The 18007-nt window shown below is 43.7% G+C and overlaps 1 protein-coding gene across 2 annotated transcripts in view; it reads right to left on the bottom strand.

Annotated features, from left to right (window-relative positions):
* The window catches only part of ADAM12 (ADAM metallopeptidase domain 12), a 381565-nt gene that overhangs the window by 339732 nt on the left and 23826 nt on the right, over positions 1-18007 (bottom strand). The window contains exon 1 of one of the 2 annotated variants that reach the window (XM_043926045.1): positions 121-190. The exons of the other annotated variant lie outside the window; for it this stretch is intronic. Coding sequence (XP_043781980.1) covers positions 121-175 — 55 coding nt within the window. The 5' untranslated portion in view covers positions 176-190. Of the gene's footprint in view, positions 1-120; positions 191-18007 lie in introns of those variants that run through there. 2 annotated transcript variants of the gene reach the window in all.

The following is an 18007-nucleotide window of genomic DNA, read 5'->3' on the forward strand; positions in this document are numbered from 1 at the left end:
GCATAGATCCCATAATTAATAAACATTTCTAGATGACAACAATGAACACTAATTAAACAAGCTGTTGTTGTTTAGTTGGTAAGTTATGTCTCTTTTGCGACCCCACGGACAATAGCCCACCAGGCTCCTCTGTCCATGCGATTTCCCAGGCAAGAATACTGGAGTGGATTGCCATTTCCTTCTCCAGGGAATCTTCCCGACCGAGGGATCAAACCTGCATCTCCTGCATTGGCAGGTGGATTCTTTACCACTGACACACCGGGGAAGTCCCAATGAATTAAGTGTTGTGCACCAAACCCCATTCTAAGTTTCACCTGTTTAAACTTCATAATGACCCTTGGATGTTTATCGTCATTTAGTAGATGAAAAAGCTGAGGCACAGAGAAGTTAAGAAATTTGCCTGTGGTCCAAAAAACTATGAAGCCACCCAGACAGCCCACCCAGACAGCCAAGTACTAGGATCTATGCTCCAGCCACACCATGTGATAAACAAACATCACTCTGTCCAGGAAACACTTGGCACAAAATTCAGATTCCTTCCCGAGTCCTACAAGTTCTGGAACCCCAACCCCTGAGAGTTCCATCTTGCCAGCTCTGCTGTGACCACACTGACCACCCCTCTGACCCATCATATGTCCAACTATGTCTGACTTTGTGTCCTTGGTGTTTGCTGTTCCTTCTGCTGAGAATACCCTACTTTCAAACCTCTGCTGGCCCTCAAATCTCATTACTTACATCTCAGCTCAAATGTTAGCACCTCAGAGGGGTTGCCTGACCTCAGAGCCTTCCTTCTACCCCACATTTCTCTCCAGCCCATCATCCTATTCTGTTCTTTTAATGGTACTTACAAGCATCCAAACTCGTTTTATCATTTTGTTTCCACTATCCCACTCCCAAGTCTAAAATGGCAAGTGGTAGGGGCCTTGTTGAATGGCTCAATTGGTAAAGAATCTGCCTGCAATGCGGGAGACTTGGGTTAGATCCCTGGGTGAGGAAGATCCCCAGGAGGAGGGCATGGCAACCCACCCCAGTATTCTTGCCTGGAGAATCCCCATGAACAGAGGAGCCTGATGGGCTACCATCTGTGGGATCGCAAAGAGTCAGACCCAATTGAGCGGCTAAGCACACAAGGGCCTTATTTATCAAATTCAGTGTTCTATCTTCATACTCAGACAAGTATTTGGCTAATGAGTTATGACCAAACGAATAACAAGTTCTCACGACCTTGGGATCATACTGACGGCAGGGTGGGTCCGGGGGTGTGGTTCTCATCTCAGAGGCTCTGATGGGTGACTGAGTTTTAGCTCGCCCAGCATCATCTGGCTCCTCACAGGTTTATGCATAGACCCAAATCCACGCGAGCCTTCTTTATAAGCCAGAATTTCAACTTACTTGTAATGGAAAAGAACTGGCAAGTCAGCCAGAATCTGCATCTAAAGCACTGGGTTCATTTTCTCCCCAGCAGGAAACCTCCCTTGAAAAGCCAAATTAAGATCAGAACAGAGAACTGAAGGACGAGAACAGAAATTGTCATCATGGAAGCCCAATATTTCCTTATCTACTCAAGAGTGTGTACCTGCCGTGCTAACCAAGGGAGCGCTGAATCCCAGCGAGGGCAGCTGCCCACCGAGGGTCTTGAGCACAGGCTGATTATTTGAACTTGAGTGCATTTTCTACAGACTCGCTGAGTTCTCGAAGGCGGGCTCACCAACACTTGTGAAATTATAACTTGCTTGACTCTCATACCATCCTTTAGAAACACTTCATTTTCTTTATGAAAACCATGCTCTAAGTTGTCACTCAGGGAAGAGTTTCTAGACCTAAATCCCACGTGTGTTTATGAGAAAATATATTCTGAATTCCAAAATGCAACACTGAGGACCACATCCCCTGTCTCCTCTTCATTTCTCCACCTGCTGGAAATTCAACTGTGTGGATTCTGTGACTCAAGCCAGAATGTATGGGGTGGGGGGAGCAGGGGAGGGAGGAGCAGGGTGAGATAGGGAGGCCTGGGCTGGAAGGAGGGTGAGGACGGGGTTGATAAGTTAGACAGCACCTGCCTAAGTCCTAAGGACCAAGGGGCAAGTGTGGCTGTCTGAACGCAGCTGCTGATTTCTATGACTTTAATTTTCTCATTGTTGACTCTGTCCATTGAATTTGGGAGGTCCCTAATTTAAATAGTTATCAGTTCATTTCAGTAGCTCAGTCGTGTCCGACCCCAAATGATTATGACATAGGATTGAAGTCTTGCATTCCAGAAAGTTTCAGTTCTATGTGATTTGACAAATATTGGCTAGGCATCTAGAATGAATCAGAATGGCATTTAATAATTTTGATTAAAAATACTTCTACTCTCAGTTCTCGAAACTAAACAACGTGTTTATCTGTCTTTAAGTCCATACTTCACCTCACACAGGTAAAGCCAAAGAAGTAAAGAAAACTGTTCAGTTGAGGAACCTTTCAACAATTTCCTCTCAACAATACCCAGGTTTATTCTGATATAATCTCACAGGTGAGAGAACTCACCCATCCTTTGCTGGCCATCAAGTTTCTTATGAGAGCAGATGTACTGAGCGTCATGGCATGTGAAGTCACTTCAGTTGCATCCGAATCTTTGTGACCCTGTGGACTGTAGCCCGCCAGGCTCCTCTGTCCACAGGATTCTCCAGGCAAGAATACTGGAGTGGATTGCCATTTCCTTCTCCAGTGGATCTTTCCAACCCAGGGATCGAATCCGCGTCTCTTAAGTTTCCTGCATTGGCAGATGGGTTCTTTGTCACTAGTGCCACCTGGGACGTGAGCATTATTGCCATTGTTTAAAATTCACACAAATGATGCATTCATTATTCTATACAGGCTTTCCATTCTCTGTGAAATTAGCACTGATCGTCACCCAAGCGCCACCGCTGTGAGAGGGCTGCCAACAACTCCGGGAACTGGTTCTGTCTTTCCCTGTTGCTATTTCTGGTCACCCAGCATGGCCAGTTGAGTCAACAAGAGGAGACACAGCTTTCTGTGGCCACCCTGGACTGATGGAGGCAGGTGAAGAGTGGAGGGTGTGCAAAGGTGCCTCCTGCCTTTCTGGATCTGAACTAGGACTGTTCCCCATCCATTCAGCAATGACCAGGCCGTGGCAGGATGACAACTCAGTAGACAAATATTATAAAGAAAAAGCCCTATAAAAATATATGCCCGTTGGTAAAGAAAAAAACATATATTTCTTTGTCATTTCAATGTGCATTTATTTGTCACTGAGGTTGAACTGTTTCATATTTTTTCAGTTATTTTCTTCTTTTACTTTGAGGATTATTTGTTCATAGCTATTGCCATTAAAAAAATATTCTTTTCCATTATGGTTTATTAGAGGAGATTGAATATAGTTCCCTGGGCTATACAGTAGGACTGGTGTTTATCCATTCTATTTGACTGGTCATTTTTAACAGGTCTACTTTTTTCTAATTTATGTATGCACAACTATGAATTAAGAATATTAAACAGGTTTATTTCCAAAACAAAGAAACAACTGCCGAGTCAGCCAGACTCCTCCCCTAAGAGTAGAGGCTGATCATCACACACCCACTGGAGATTTGTCTTCTCCTCTTCAGAGTGGCGTGTTGGTAGGTCATGTTGGATAACAGCCAACAGCATTTCAATGTTCCATGTGAATTAAGGACAGTTCAAGCTCTGCCTTTCAACAAAGGCGGGGCCTTTCTAATGTACACAATGGAGGACATAGTACTTCACCCCTAGACTAGCTGAGAAAATTCAAGGAGATGGCTTGTGGAAAGACCCAGTACTCAATTAGAAGCAGCCGTCACAGAAGGAAGGAAGGAAGGAAAGAAAGCTTTTCCAAGTGTAAATTTCCTCGCAACTGTCATGATGTTCCTTCCTGAAATTAAAGTTGACTCTGCCCTCAAGGATTACAAAATCTAGTGAAGGAAAGAATAATATCTTGAAGAGCAACCAGAGCTAAATCAGGAAGCAAGATGCAGCTGAGATGTCCAGGAAGCCTCCACGAAAGGGGTGCCAACTATACCAGGCTTTGAAGAGCTGGATGTGGGCACTCACATGTGGGGGAAGGGATGTGAGGAAGAGCAGGAAGAGAGGAAAAGGCTTCCTAGACATATACCCCAGGTCCACCTACATGACACAGAAACGAACAGCAAAAAGAGAAAATATGAGGAAATGGATGTATGTGACACCCAGGTAGCAAAGAACCCACCTACAATGCAGGAGACATAAGAGATGTGGATTCGATCCCTGGGTCGGGAAGGTCCCCTGGAGAAGGAAATGGCAACCTGCTTCAGTATTCCTGCCTGGAGAATCCCAGGGACAGAGGAGCCTGGCGGGCTACAGTCCGTGGGGTCGCAAAGAGTCAGACATGACTGAAGCAACTTAGCACACACACACGAGGAGGAAAAAGGTATTGGCCCAGGTTCAATCAGAAGTGCAATAGAGGCGATCTATTACTGCTCCGTTTTCAGACTTTGTTCAAATAGAACATTTGTTTTTATTATATGGAAGGGCTGGACTGAGATCTCCTCCATCTTCATCCCAAAAAACCTTCATCACTGAGGAATTTTCTTTGAGAGTCACTGTTTATGACAGTGGATAATAAATTAGGATCTATGCAGCGTTGCCAGATGTAGAAAACAAAAATCTGACTTCTAGCTCTATCTGAATTTCAGACAAATAGCAAATGATTATTTTTTAGTATAAGTATGTCCCTTGCAATGGTGGGGACATACTTATACTGAAAAAATACTTGATGTTTATCTGAGACTCAGATTGACTTAAGAGACCCCTATTTCATTTGGCTATGCTAGATTCAGGCTTCCTTGAATAGCTTACCAGCCTAAGAGCCAAAAATTTTCAACCAATTATTAGTAACACATTCTGGATTTGAAATTTGAAGTTAACATGTGAATATCTGGAACGGAATTATTCCCCATCCATTCAAGGTGTCTGGCAATATTTTCTGTGGCACAGAATGAGACCAAATCACCTAATGACATATTTTAACGGAGGAAAGACGATTTCAAGCTCACTGGAGAACACACCTCTTAAGTAACTGGATCCTCTTAATCTCCTGGCTTGTCTAACCCAACTGCTAGAAGACAAAGTCTATACACAATAAAGAGTTTCATTCAAGAGTCCACATGACTCTATCCATCACTGAAGCACATGTTTGGCAAGGACTGAAAGCCAAAAGCAGTCTAACAAATATTTCAAAACTGAATTTATATCTTTCTAACACATGGTTTATATACGGTTGTAATACCTAGAGAGCTTTGCAGTTCTCAAATAATATCCTGGCTAAAGTACAAATGATGTCTGCCGCAGACCACAATATCAGAATTATTTGCTTTTTAAATATGTTAAAGAAAGCTAAGTTTAGGAAGGGGACCACTGCCCAGAGATGCCTGTTTTAATATGCAATTGTTAAACAAGACTAAGCCCAAAGAGACCCACTAGAAGCCAAATATTTGCATAATTCCTAAAACAAAGAGGATACTGCTCTCAAAATTTCCAACTTTAGACTGAAATTATCAAGGGAGGGAACTTGTATTTTAATACATTCTGAATCTTTATTCATCTAGGAAAATCACCTGAACATGAAGTCTGTAACAACACATATACTAACACATTTGTTTCTGTGATTCAAAACTAGAAAAAGCTAGCATCATGCCTCTTTTGTATGCAAGCATGCTCAGGTCTCCTGGTCTGTTCTTCTAAGTGATTTTCCCCATAAGACAAATTTCCAGATGAAACCCCCACATTATTGAAAAATAGATATTTAGCTTTCAGTATCGAAAAAGCCTCAGATGTGTAAATTTTTTATTTTTTTCATTCCTCCCTACCCCATCCCCCCACCATTGGAGACACAGCTCCAGGCTCTTAGAGAGTAGATATATTTACCACTGCCTGGCCTATGAAATTCTTGTAAATATTTCAATACTTCCCTGTTCCCAAGCAGAAAAATGGAAACACTGAAATAACTCAGAGAAAGCATGGTCCACGGGCTGGCACGGCATTGTAATTCCACGAACTTTTCCAGTGTGTCCTAAAGATTACTTTTCACGAGAAGGGTTGGGGCGGGGAGCAAAGAAATTGTCACATCGATTTTCTGGGGAAATAATACAATTTATAGTTTGTAATTTGACAGTATCAGCATAAATCACAGCCATATGGAGAGAAACTCTCCTCCTGAAATTACACACACAGATTTACACACACACACACAGTCAGTAGGCAGAAGCCTGTAGTGTAATCGTTGAGAAAAGGATGGGGAGGGGACGGAGGCATGTAGGCCTGGAACGATGACCGCGTCCTTTACTGTCACCAGCATTCAAGGAAATGCCTGCCTAGAGCTGGACTCTGCTCACCTCTTGGAAGATGCTCTATGGAGACTTGTGTGTGTGAGCACGTGTGGTTCACACATGACCGTCCTGCGCCAGCCACCTCCCACTTTAGTTTACAACGTGCTTTCCCTACGCGCGATCTCACTCCACTCCAAACTGCTGCAGGTGGCTGTAAGGGCCCCGTTTGACCCAGGCGGGTGGGCGTGGGGAGGGGGTGGGTGGGCGTGAGCCTTGAAGGAGTCAAACGCCTCATCAGAGCTCACACCCTTGGCAGCTGGCAGAGGGTCAGCTCACACGCGGGGCTTCACCTTGACGTGGTCACCTGAGGCCCAGACTCACTGTGGTCTGGGGTGTCGGCCATCCCCCAAGCCATCCCCCAAGCCCTCCCCGCTTTCACCTTCCAGGCTTTCATGTTCATGCTGGCCTTCCATTTGATGGCGACGCTACACCGCCACCTCCTCCCCAATGGGTCCCAATCAGATGCTTAAGTCAGAGAGAACGGGGCGTGGTGATGCCCAGGCTTTCAAGAGACACCAGGGTGAGGCGAAGAGGCACCCGAGACTGTTGCCCCGGGGCCTAGGTGCCAAGCTCCCCTCTCCTGGCGTGAAGCTGGCACCCAGCAACCAAGGTCCGTTGACTTTTCACTTTTGTCCCTTGACTTCCCCCTCCAGCTTCAGATTTCCTGGGGCCACCTGGACCTCCCAGATGTGGTCCGGTGGGACTGGTGCCCCAGCAGAGCGGCGCTCTGCTGGCCCCGCCCAAAGAGGCGGGGTCTCCAGTTGGACGGGCAGGTCAGTTCTCCGCCTCAATGACGTCACCTTGCCTGCCTGAAGGACGGCAGGCTCTTAGCCACCGGGTGGTGATGATCTACTAGATAAGTCGTGTCAGACTATTTGCGACCCCATGGACTATAGGCTGCTAGGCTCCTCTGTCCATGGCATTTCTCAGGCAAGAATACTGGAATGGGTTGCCATTTCCTTCTCCACGGGATCTTCCAGATCAAGGGGTTGAACCTGCGACTCCTGCATTTCAGATGGTCTCCTGCATCGCAGGCAGATTCTTCACCGCTGAGCCACCAGGGAACCGCCCAAATGATTCTGCAAGGAGCAACTCCATCCTGCCCTGGGCCCTCTGAGTGCTGTGTCTCATTTTCCCGACATGAGCCTGTGCCAGGGAAGGTGATCATCACCTGGCTGCCTAGGAGCTGGCCCCTTGAGGGAGTGTGGGTGTCTTACTCTCCTCTGCGACCACAGCACCTCGGTCCTTACCAAATGCTAAACGCATGTGCTAAACGCATGTGCTGAACGAACGTACTAGAGACAGAGAGGCGTTCCAGACGGCATCAGCTGACGGGCACGAACACACGGCCTGGCTGATGGTCTAGGTCCAGGGTCCAGGAAGAAACCGCCAAGCCCCCCACGGATGAGACAAAGCCCCGATCCGTGCGCGGCGTGCCAAGCCAGGCCCCAGTTGGCCTCAGGTGGTGTCTACACACCCCTGATCCCAGCCTGTAGCCTCCACCTGCCTTGGGACTCACACCCAGGGCTGGCCCACCGGCAGCCCTGGAGGGTCACAGGGGGGTTCTGGACCCTTCCTTCCACCCCTGTAACTTGGCCTCCTCCCCTCTACCCAGTTGTGTTAGGATTGCCACTGAAGGAACTCAAGAGTTCCAATCTCAGGACGTAGCACATATCAGGGCCCCTGGAAGGGTCAGACCCACCAGCAGGCTGTGCGCCAGACGTAGGCATAGTGTTAGGTCAACAGGGAGACAAGTCATTCCCTTCTCCGTTCCCACTTAAGTCTTCTACTGGGGACAAAGGCTGGTGGGTACAATGTGCCTCCCACCTCCCTCGCCCCTGCTAACCACACTTCTCATAGAGGGAGCGGGTCTCCAGCTCAGGGACAGCAATTGGCACCATTGCCTGGAATTTAAAAGCAGTGTTTTGTTTTCCTTTGATTGATTTTTTTTACACTTACGACAAGTGAAACTAGTCTTCTATTTATAATATGGAAGTACAATTTTCTTCTTGAATAAATTTAAGTAAAATATGTATATCGACTTAAAGGAAAATTTAGGACAAATAAAGAAAAACAGCATGTAAGTAAACAATAGCACAGGTGACATTCAAGAATAAAACAGTGATGGACCTGTGGTTGCCAGTGGGGTGGGGGAGTGGGAGAGATGGGTCGGAAGTTTGGGATTTGGTGATTAGCAGATGCAAACTATTATATTGAGAACGGAAAACAAACAACGTCCTACCATACAGCCCGTGTGTGAGTGTGCGCTTAGTCGCTTCAATCATGTCTGACTCTTTGCCACCCCACGGACTGCAGCCTGCCAGGCTCCTCTGTCCATGAGATTCTCCAGGCAAGAACACTGGAGTGGGTTGCCATGCCCTCCTCCAGGGGACCTTCCCCACCCAGGGATCGAGCCCAAGTCTTCTGAGTCTCCTGCATTGCAGGTGGATTCTTTACCCTCTGAGCCACCTGGGAAGCCATTTAGCACAGGGAACCATATTCAATATCCTATAATAAATAATGGCAAACAATATGAAAAAGTATATATATATGTAAAAATGAATCACTTTGCTGTATAGCAGAAATTAACACATTATAAATCAGCTATATTTCAATAAAATAAAATTTTAAAATAAATAAAAAGTTATGTAGGTAGACAGGTATAAATAAATAGATAGATAGTCACAGAGAACTTAACACCAAATTGGGAAACTTGGCAGTGGATGGACCCTTAGACCACAGCTGGACGGCATGGCTCTGTGTTGAATTACTTAAGGGGCTTGATAAACAAGCAGCCCTTCCCCCAAAACAGCAGAGTTGAGATCCTTACTCAGGGTGGGGTACCAGGTGAGGTGATTGCAATGTAGGCCATCCATCTGGTGGACTAACGGTCCCAGAGACTCTGGCCTTTGAACCAATACTACTGGCCACCAGCCTAAATAGAAGCACAGAGGCTGCTTCTGCTAGGGACAGGTCCCTGTTTGGTGATTCCCACCATAATCAAAGCAGGCTTCTCTTTACTGCTCCAGAATATCCATCTTTCATCCATGACACATATGAGCATCTCCTACATACTATATGGGGCTTCCCTGGTGGCTCAGATGGTAAAGAATCTGCCTGCAATGCAGGAGACCTGGGTTTGATCTCTGGGGTGGGAAGATCCACTGGAGAAGGGAATGGCAACCCACTTCAGTATTCTTGCCTGGAGAATCCCATGGACAAAGGAGCCTGGAGGGCTACAGTGCACGGGATCACAAAGAGTCAAACACAGCTGAGTGACTAAGCATGCGCACACATACAAACCATATACAGCTTGTGGGTTCAGAGGGAATCACTGCACACTCCCATTCTCAAATGGAGGCAACACCTTAGAACAGGCGATGTCCAAGACTCTGGTACCAAGGAGCTCACAGCATCATGAGGTCATTATTTAACTTGCCAGCCTTTATCAAGCACCTGCCCAGGTCACTTGCCCAGTTCTGAAAGGTTTCACTGTGTACATAGGGAAGACAATGGTGTCGGATCAAGGCAGTAGCGCCCCCAAGGAGAATGCCCACTCCAACCTGGGCAAAGGAGCCAGGGGTGGAGGTGAGAGGGCAGGACTGTGGGCAGGAGGCTCCCGAGGGACAGAGGGTAACCGGCAGCAAGGGGGTGCTGCAGGACAACAGTCAGGACCGAGAAAGCCTAGTGGTAAACAGATACATGGTGAGACACTGTGGTCACATGAGTTTGTCATTTTTTCCATTTGATTTGCAGAGAATCTCAACCTGTTTATTAAAGAGCTGAGTTACATGAGGGGCTCTGGTTACAGAAAAGCAAACAAGAGATTTATGACTCTTCTAATGCTGCCCACTGTTTGTGAGTTGACAAAGCTAATGCAATCCAGGTCTAGCCTGGCCCTGCTCATGTATGTTTGGGAAGATTTCAGAAGGAAACTGCCCGAGTCCCTGAGAAGAAGGGGAAACTGCCTTCTGTAACCAATTGACGGCTCTGGCCCAAACAGCAAACCATAGGCTTCCAGTTGCCCTGACTTGTGGAAACCCATTCCCCGGGGATAATACCCCTTCCCAGGTCTACAAGATCATGTCTTAAGCCTGGTCAGGGAATCGTGTTTATGGCAACCTCCACAGGCCCAAAGGTAACACCAAAGGAAGGCAGCCATTTGAATTACAGGATAGGGTTTATAGATATTTCTCCAAAGAAAACATACAGGTGGCCAGTAGCACAGGAAAAGACGCTCAACGTGGCTAATTATTAGAAACGCAAATGAAAACTACAACAACATGTCACTTCACAGCAGTCAGAATAGCCGTCATCAAAAAATCTACAAACAATAAATGCTGGCGAGGATGTGGAGAAACAGGAACCGTCCTACACTGTTGATGGGGATGTGAATTGGTGCATCCACTGTGGAAGACGGTATGGAGGATCCACAGAAAACTAAAACTAGATTTACCATATGATCCTGCAGTCCCACTCCTAGGCGTATATCTGGAAAAACCATAATTCAAAAAGACACATGCACCCCGCCTCCATGTTCATAGTTGCACTATTTACAATAGTCTAGACATGAAAGAGACCTCAGTGTCCATCAACAGATGAATGAGAAGATGTGGTACATATATGTGATGGAATACTACTTAGCCATGAAAAAGGATGAATAATGCCATTTATAGCAACATGATGCAACTAGAGACTATCAAACCAAGTGAAGTAAGAAAGAGAGACAGACACCATATGATATCGATTTTATGTAGAATCTGAAATATGGCACAAATGAACCTATCTGTGAAACAGAATCACAGACACAGAGAGCAGCCTTGTGGTTGCCAAGGGGGAGGGGCCTGGGGGAAGGATGGAGAGGGAGGCTGGACTCAGCAAGTGTAAGCTTTTGTGTATAGGATGGATAAACAACAAGATCCTACTACATAGCACAGAGAACTATATTTAATATTCTAAGATAAACCATAATGGTAAAGAATATAAATATAACTGAATTACTTTGCTATGCTGCAGTAATTAACACAACATTCTAAATCAACTATACTTAATTAAATTTCATGACAGATTTTAAATGACTTTTATACTGAAAATGAAACTTTTTTAAAAGGGAAAGGTATCTGCATGTATTCACTTAGCTGACTTTCCCATTGATACTCCCCATCGATGCCTCCATAAAAGGCTGCTCCTCCATTCCTTTGGCATCTATCTTTGGATAGTGCTTTGACCTTCTGAGCCTTACTGTCCTTATCTGAAAAATGACAGACTTATGGCTTGTTACTCTAGCTTCTTGGAGTTCCGAGGATGCAGTACTGGGGTGCTGGGAGTCACTTCTATTACAGCAAAAGCCCCAGAAAGTATCCCACAATAATGTTGTTTATCTATTGCAGTTGGATCCTGGCAAGCCTTGACTTTCACATAACTAAATAACTTCCTCCTCTGTTCTGAAGGCAGGAAGAGCAAGGACTCAGAAGTAACTACTCATGGTATCGGGAGGCAGTAGATGCTTGATGAACTTTTACGGAGGGAAGGATGAAAAAGGCTGGCAACCAGAGGACTGGGTGAGTTTCTTCTACTTTCTGAATTCCTATAATGCTTTACCTTCTGTATACCTTACTGGCAATTATACTTGCAAATGACATTTAAATGCGACTAAAATTTTCATCATTAATTTTTTGAAGAGCAGGGTTTAAATGGAAAAAAATCATGTCTAATGCTGAGAACAAAAACGGGTTGGCTATTTGAAACGAAAGCTCTGTGGACATAGTCTTTGGAGAGAAAGAAGTATTCATGAACATCTAACTCTTCCAATGTATCCATTTGCAAAGTGAATCCCATGGAATTTACCAGGACAGGATTTCAGATAAACACTACCAAGAAGATTTTTAAAAAAAAAAAAAAAAAAAGGAATACTCAAAAGAGATGATCAATGGAATTCTAAATCTAGACTCACTTTTTTCTAGAGTGATGGCAAAATAAGGAGATGGAGGTTTTTCACATATTTATGTTAAAATTTGCATCGGGCTTGGGATTTAGTCTGTCCTGCAAGAGATTTATGCCAATCTTCAAAACAGCAATTCTCCACAGAAAAAGGAAACAAAATGTAAAGGTAGAAAAATGTCTAAAATTCCGTCTAAAGAATGGTGGTGATGGTGGTTTAGTCACTACACTGTCCGACTCTTGGGACCGCATGGACTGTAGCCTGCAAGTCTCCTCTGTTCATGGGATTTCCTAGGCAAGAATACTGGAGTGGGTTGCCATTTCCTTCTCCAGGGAATCTTCCCAGCCCAGGGATGGAACCCTGGTCTCCTGCATTGCAGGCAGATTCTTTACTGACTGAACCACCAGGGAAGCCCATCTAAAGAACGCTACACATCAAAATACATGACAGAAGAACCAAAAAGTTACTACCAGGAAAAGGTACAATCTTAAATGCTTTTATGACCAAGAGATATGAATGTAAATGAACTAAACATTAAACTATGAAAAAACAATGAAAATTATGAGGAAGCAGTTAAAAATAAAAGCAGATATTATTAAAGCCATAAATAAAAGCAACAGATTTGATTAATAAATCTAAGACATAATTCTTCTGATAGACCAAATATCTATCAAAAACTCCAAGTCCAAACAAGGAGAAAGATAAAATGTAAGTGAGTATAATTATAGGTGTGTGTGCATGTGCGCTAAGTCACTTCAGTCATGTCCCTCTCTTTACAACCCCATGGACTATAGCCTGCCAGGCTCCTCTGTCCATGGGATTCAAGCAGGAATCCTGGAATGGGCTGCCATGCCCTCCTCCAGGATAAGTATATGTACAAAATTTAAATTACAATCAAGTATTGCTTACTATTTATACTAATAAACTGAAAAAACATGGATAAAATTAAGATTTTCTAGGAAAAGTTAAGTTAAAAAAACTGGCTCAATAAGAAATGGCAACACCAACAACCCATGTAAAATGTTAAAGAATATTTAAGAGATGTATGTTTCCATACAGATGCTGGACCCAAGGGAGAGCTTTTAAAGCCCCCAAAGACAGATTATTCTGATGCTATTCTGATGCAACTCCCCAAGAAACACACATGTGCATACATAGACAGGACAGAGAAAACTTTAGGATCGGGGCTGGTTCCTAGAATGGCCCAATTACTTCACTAATCCTCTGTGCCCCAAGGACCTCGAAGCTTTGGGGCTGGGATACAGCTTTGCCCATTTCCCTATCCCTTGATTCTGGGTTTGACTACTTGACACAAAAGAAATGTTGGCAGGTGGGACCCCAGCAGAGGCCTGAAATGAGCCTTCACATTAAGGCTCGTTCCATCTTGTTCCTCCACCTTCCAGTGAGAAGGAATCTGGGTTCGCCTGCTGGAGGGAAGGGACTGACGTGTGGAATGAAGCCCCATCACCCTGTGGACAGAGGACCCACAAACATCAGAGAGCCTTGAAGAGACCAGAACTGCTCAATGTCTACTCCTGACTTGCAGATTCAAGAGCCAAAGAAATCTTTCATTGTTTGAAGCCACTGACTTTGGGGCAGTTTATTAAGCAGTAAGTGCCAATATACAACTGATAAAAAACCACTTTGGCTACTTAATAGAGATGTGAAAAATCTTAATTAGAACATTAGGAAATCAAATTCAGCAGCATGTTAAAAATATGATGCACCTTGACAGAGTTGGATACGTCCCCCAAATGTAAGGATATTGGAAAACCCTTTAACAAATAATTATAGCAATAAGTCAATAAGTATTTATATCAATAAATCAAAGGGTAAAAAGGAGGGATGGAGGAAGATGTGGTGCCTCATTAAGTGTCTAAAAGGCAGTTAATAAATGCAATATCCAATGCTGATTTAAAAAAAAATTCCTCCTTGAAAACCAGAAATAAGAGTTTTCCTTAAAATAATGAGCTTGTCTCTTAAATCTACAGTCAATATCATAATGGTAAAACATGAGGGACCTTCACATTAAAGACTAAAACATAAGAGGTATTCCTGCTATTTGCACAAGTTTTTAAAACTCTATTTTTTTGAGACTGCAATAAAGCAATAAAAAAGAATTCAGAGAAATAAATGTTAGAAAAGAGAAACCATTTATAGATGATATGATTGGTTACCTAAGAAACACGAGAAAATCAATTGAACATCTACTAAAACCAGCCAGACACTTTAATAAACACATTAATCTCCAAATAAATATATATATATATATATATCAATATAAGACAATGTCATTACTAAAATAAAATTGAAAACTAGATCCCATTTACAGCGACAAGAGAAGAAAAAAAACTAAGGAGAAGAACATCTAAAAATGCTAAGTAAGAAATGGATGATAATGCTGTTCATCCAAAATGTTGGCTCATAACAGAGCAGCACCATAATATGTAAAAGCTCTTAACAAGTCAGTAAGAGATGATAAATAGCTCAACCACAAAGTGGTCAAAAGGTATGAACTGACAATTCAAGAAAAATCACAAATAGTTGGGGGAATATATGGGGGAAAAATTCAACTGCATTATTAAGTATTGAAACACAATTTCCTGTCCCCAGCTTCCCCACTGACCCATCCTTGTTTCCATGTGCATGAACTTCTATCAGACAAGCATGCCTCACCTTCACTCCCAGCTCCTCCAGAGAAGGAAAAGTGAATATGATGGAAGAGACTGGGAAGAGAAACTGGGTTTCATGGCTCCATTTATGGGCCCTCCCTCCCTTCTTGAATCTGTCTACAGCACATTCATCCTGGTCCACTCTCTGCCACACGTTAAGGGGAGCAATGCTGTAAGGGAAGATCTGACCCTGGCCAGCGAGGCAGATGCCTCTCAGATCTGAAGTGGCAGCAGGTCCACTCGGCCACAGACCAAAACCAAGTCCTCCTAACAGCAATGATGGACAGTTTGGTCTTTAACATGCAGGTTCGTGAATAATCAGGGAGCTCTGAATCTAAGCGAGGAAGAGTGGCATTGCTTATTAGACGCCCAGTTGCTCTGTGTTGCTTTGGAGTCCCTCTTTGTGACCCCACGGCCTGCAGCACGCCAGGTTTCCCGTCCTTCACCATCTCCTGGAGCTTGCTCAAACTCATGTCCGTTGAGTCGATGAGGCCATCCAACCATCTCATCCTCTGTCTTCCCCTTCTCCTCCTGCCCTCAATCTTTCCCAGCATCAGGGTCTTTTCCAATGAGTCGGCTCTTTGCATCAGGTGGCCAAAGTACTGGAGCTTCAGCTCCCAACAATAAACTTAAAATGTGAATTAAACTATTTTAACTTAGAGAATTGGCGAAGAAAATGTGATGATAACTGACAACCATAATCCACTAGCTGGTGATGAAGAGACTTCAGAAAGGAAGCTCATAAATGAGGATCGCCTTCTGGAAGGCAAAGTAACACCCATCACGTATTTTAGAAGGGGCTTACTCCTCTCTGTTTATCTGCAACTGTAATGCACTCTTGTTCGCATTTATTGTGATTTCTTTCTGGACTCTAACATTTATATGGAAAATAAGTGAGGCAGATAGAAAAATGCTAAAATAATTGTATAAGGGTTTCGATCTGCCAGATATTAGCAATATCAAGCAGCGTACTTAAGTGTGCAGCACTGGCATATGATAGACAAATCAATAGAAATAAATGGAAGTGAGGAAACTGAAAACTTAGTGTATGATCGAGTAGCACTTCAAATCAATTGAAGTAAAATAGTGGTCACAAGTGGGCAGCTATCTGAACAGAAAATGGATTCCCGGTCTCACTCTGTATACCAAAATAAATGCTAGGTGGGTCAGTGATTTAGTGTAAAAAAAGCAGAACTCTAAAACTACTGGATGAAAATGTTGGAACCATGGTAACTTCATGCAGCCTTTCTGGGTTTCACAGCAGGAAAGGGTAGCAACCCCATGAGACAAGATCTGATATTGTCCAGTAGGACGATAGGCTAAGGATACACATTCTAATGGGGCTTCCCAGGTGGCTCAGCAGTAAAGAAATGCCTGCCAATGCAGGAGACTCGGCAGCAGTTTGATCCCTGGGTCAGAAGGACATCCTAGAGAAGGAAAAGCAGCCCACTCCAGCGGGAAATCTCATGGACATAGGAGCCTGGTGGGTTACAGCCCATGGGGTCACAAAGAGCCAGACACTACTGAGCACGCAAACACATACATTCTAATCCCTACAGCAGCCACTAAAAAGTGACCATAATCAAATTAGGAAATAAAGCAAAAAATAATTGAATACTAAAATGACTCCATCAAAAAGAAAACAGGAAAAGAAGAAAAAGAAAAACATACTGGGCAAATATGAAAGAGCAAGATAATGAACTTAACTCCCCATATGAATAATTAGATTAAATGTAATTGAATTAACTTCCATTTTAGAGAAAGAGACCCTCAAATGGATTAAAATGCAAGGCCAACTATTTACTATCTATAGGAAATGCACTTGAAGCATAAATACAAAAAAAGGTTGAAAGTAAAAAAATAAATAAAAATAGAAAAAGACACTATGCATACAAATGCCTGCACTAAGAATAAGAAAGCAAAGGTGGCGGTATTAATATGAGTCAAAGCAGACTGAAAGAGAAGAATTAGCACCTGCGATCAAGAGGGAATTTCATAGTTAGAAACAAGGTCAATTCAAGAAACAGATGTGACAATCCTAGATATGTATAAACCTCGTAAGAGTTCAAAATACATGAAGAAAACTGACAGAATTGAGGGGAGAATTAGATCAATTGCCAACTCTGGTTAAAGGGTATACTCTTTCCTTGTAATTAATAGAAATGGCAAACAAAAAAATCGGTAAGTTTACAGAAGATCTGACAATACCACCCACCAATTTTGCTATTTATAGAATACTATCCCAACCAACAGGCTTCCCTGTTAGCTCAGCTGGTAAAGAATCTGCCTGCAATGCAGGAGACCCTGTTTGATTCCTGGGTCGGGAAGATGCCCTGAAGGAGGGCATGGCAATCCACCCCAGTATTCTTGCCTGGAGAATCCCATGGACAGAGGAGCCTGGCGGGCTACAGTCCATGGGGTCGCACAGAGTTGGACACGACTGAGTGACTAAGCACAGCAATAGTGCCTCAACCAGCAGCTACAGAACATGTTCCTTTCAACTGAAAAGTTGAAAGTGAAGTAGCTCAGTCGTGCCGACCTTTCAACTTGCTCATGGACTATTCATCAATATAGACTATAGAGTATAAAACAAGTCTCAAGTGTAAAGATCAAAAGCATAAGGACTATATTCTCTGATTACAAGAAAGTGAGATTGAAAAATAAAAATAGAAAGATATCTTTTAAAATTCTCAAATATGTGGATATTAAATAATGCATTTCTAAATAAGCTAGTGAAGTCTCTCAGTCGTGTCCGACTCTTTGCGACCCCATGGACTGTAGCTTGCCAGGCTCCTCCGTCCATGGGCTTTTCCAGGCAAGAGTACTGAAGTGGGTTGCCACTTCCTTCTCCAGAGACCAGGGACTGAACCTGGGTCTCCCGCGTTGTAGGCAGACGCTTTACCGTCTGAGCCACCAGGGAAGTCCAGGGAAATAGGCTATGGGTCACACAATTAAGTTACAAGAGAAACTTATAAATTTATTTAGTTGAATGATAATGAAAATACAACCTGTAA

The sequence above is a fragment of the Cervus elaphus genome, chromosome 15, assembly GCF_910594005.1.
Source record: "Cervus elaphus chromosome 15, mCerEla1.1, whole genome shotgun sequence".
NCBI classification, from domain to species: Eukaryota; Metazoa; Chordata; class Mammalia; order Artiodactyla; family Cervidae; genus Cervus; species Cervus elaphus.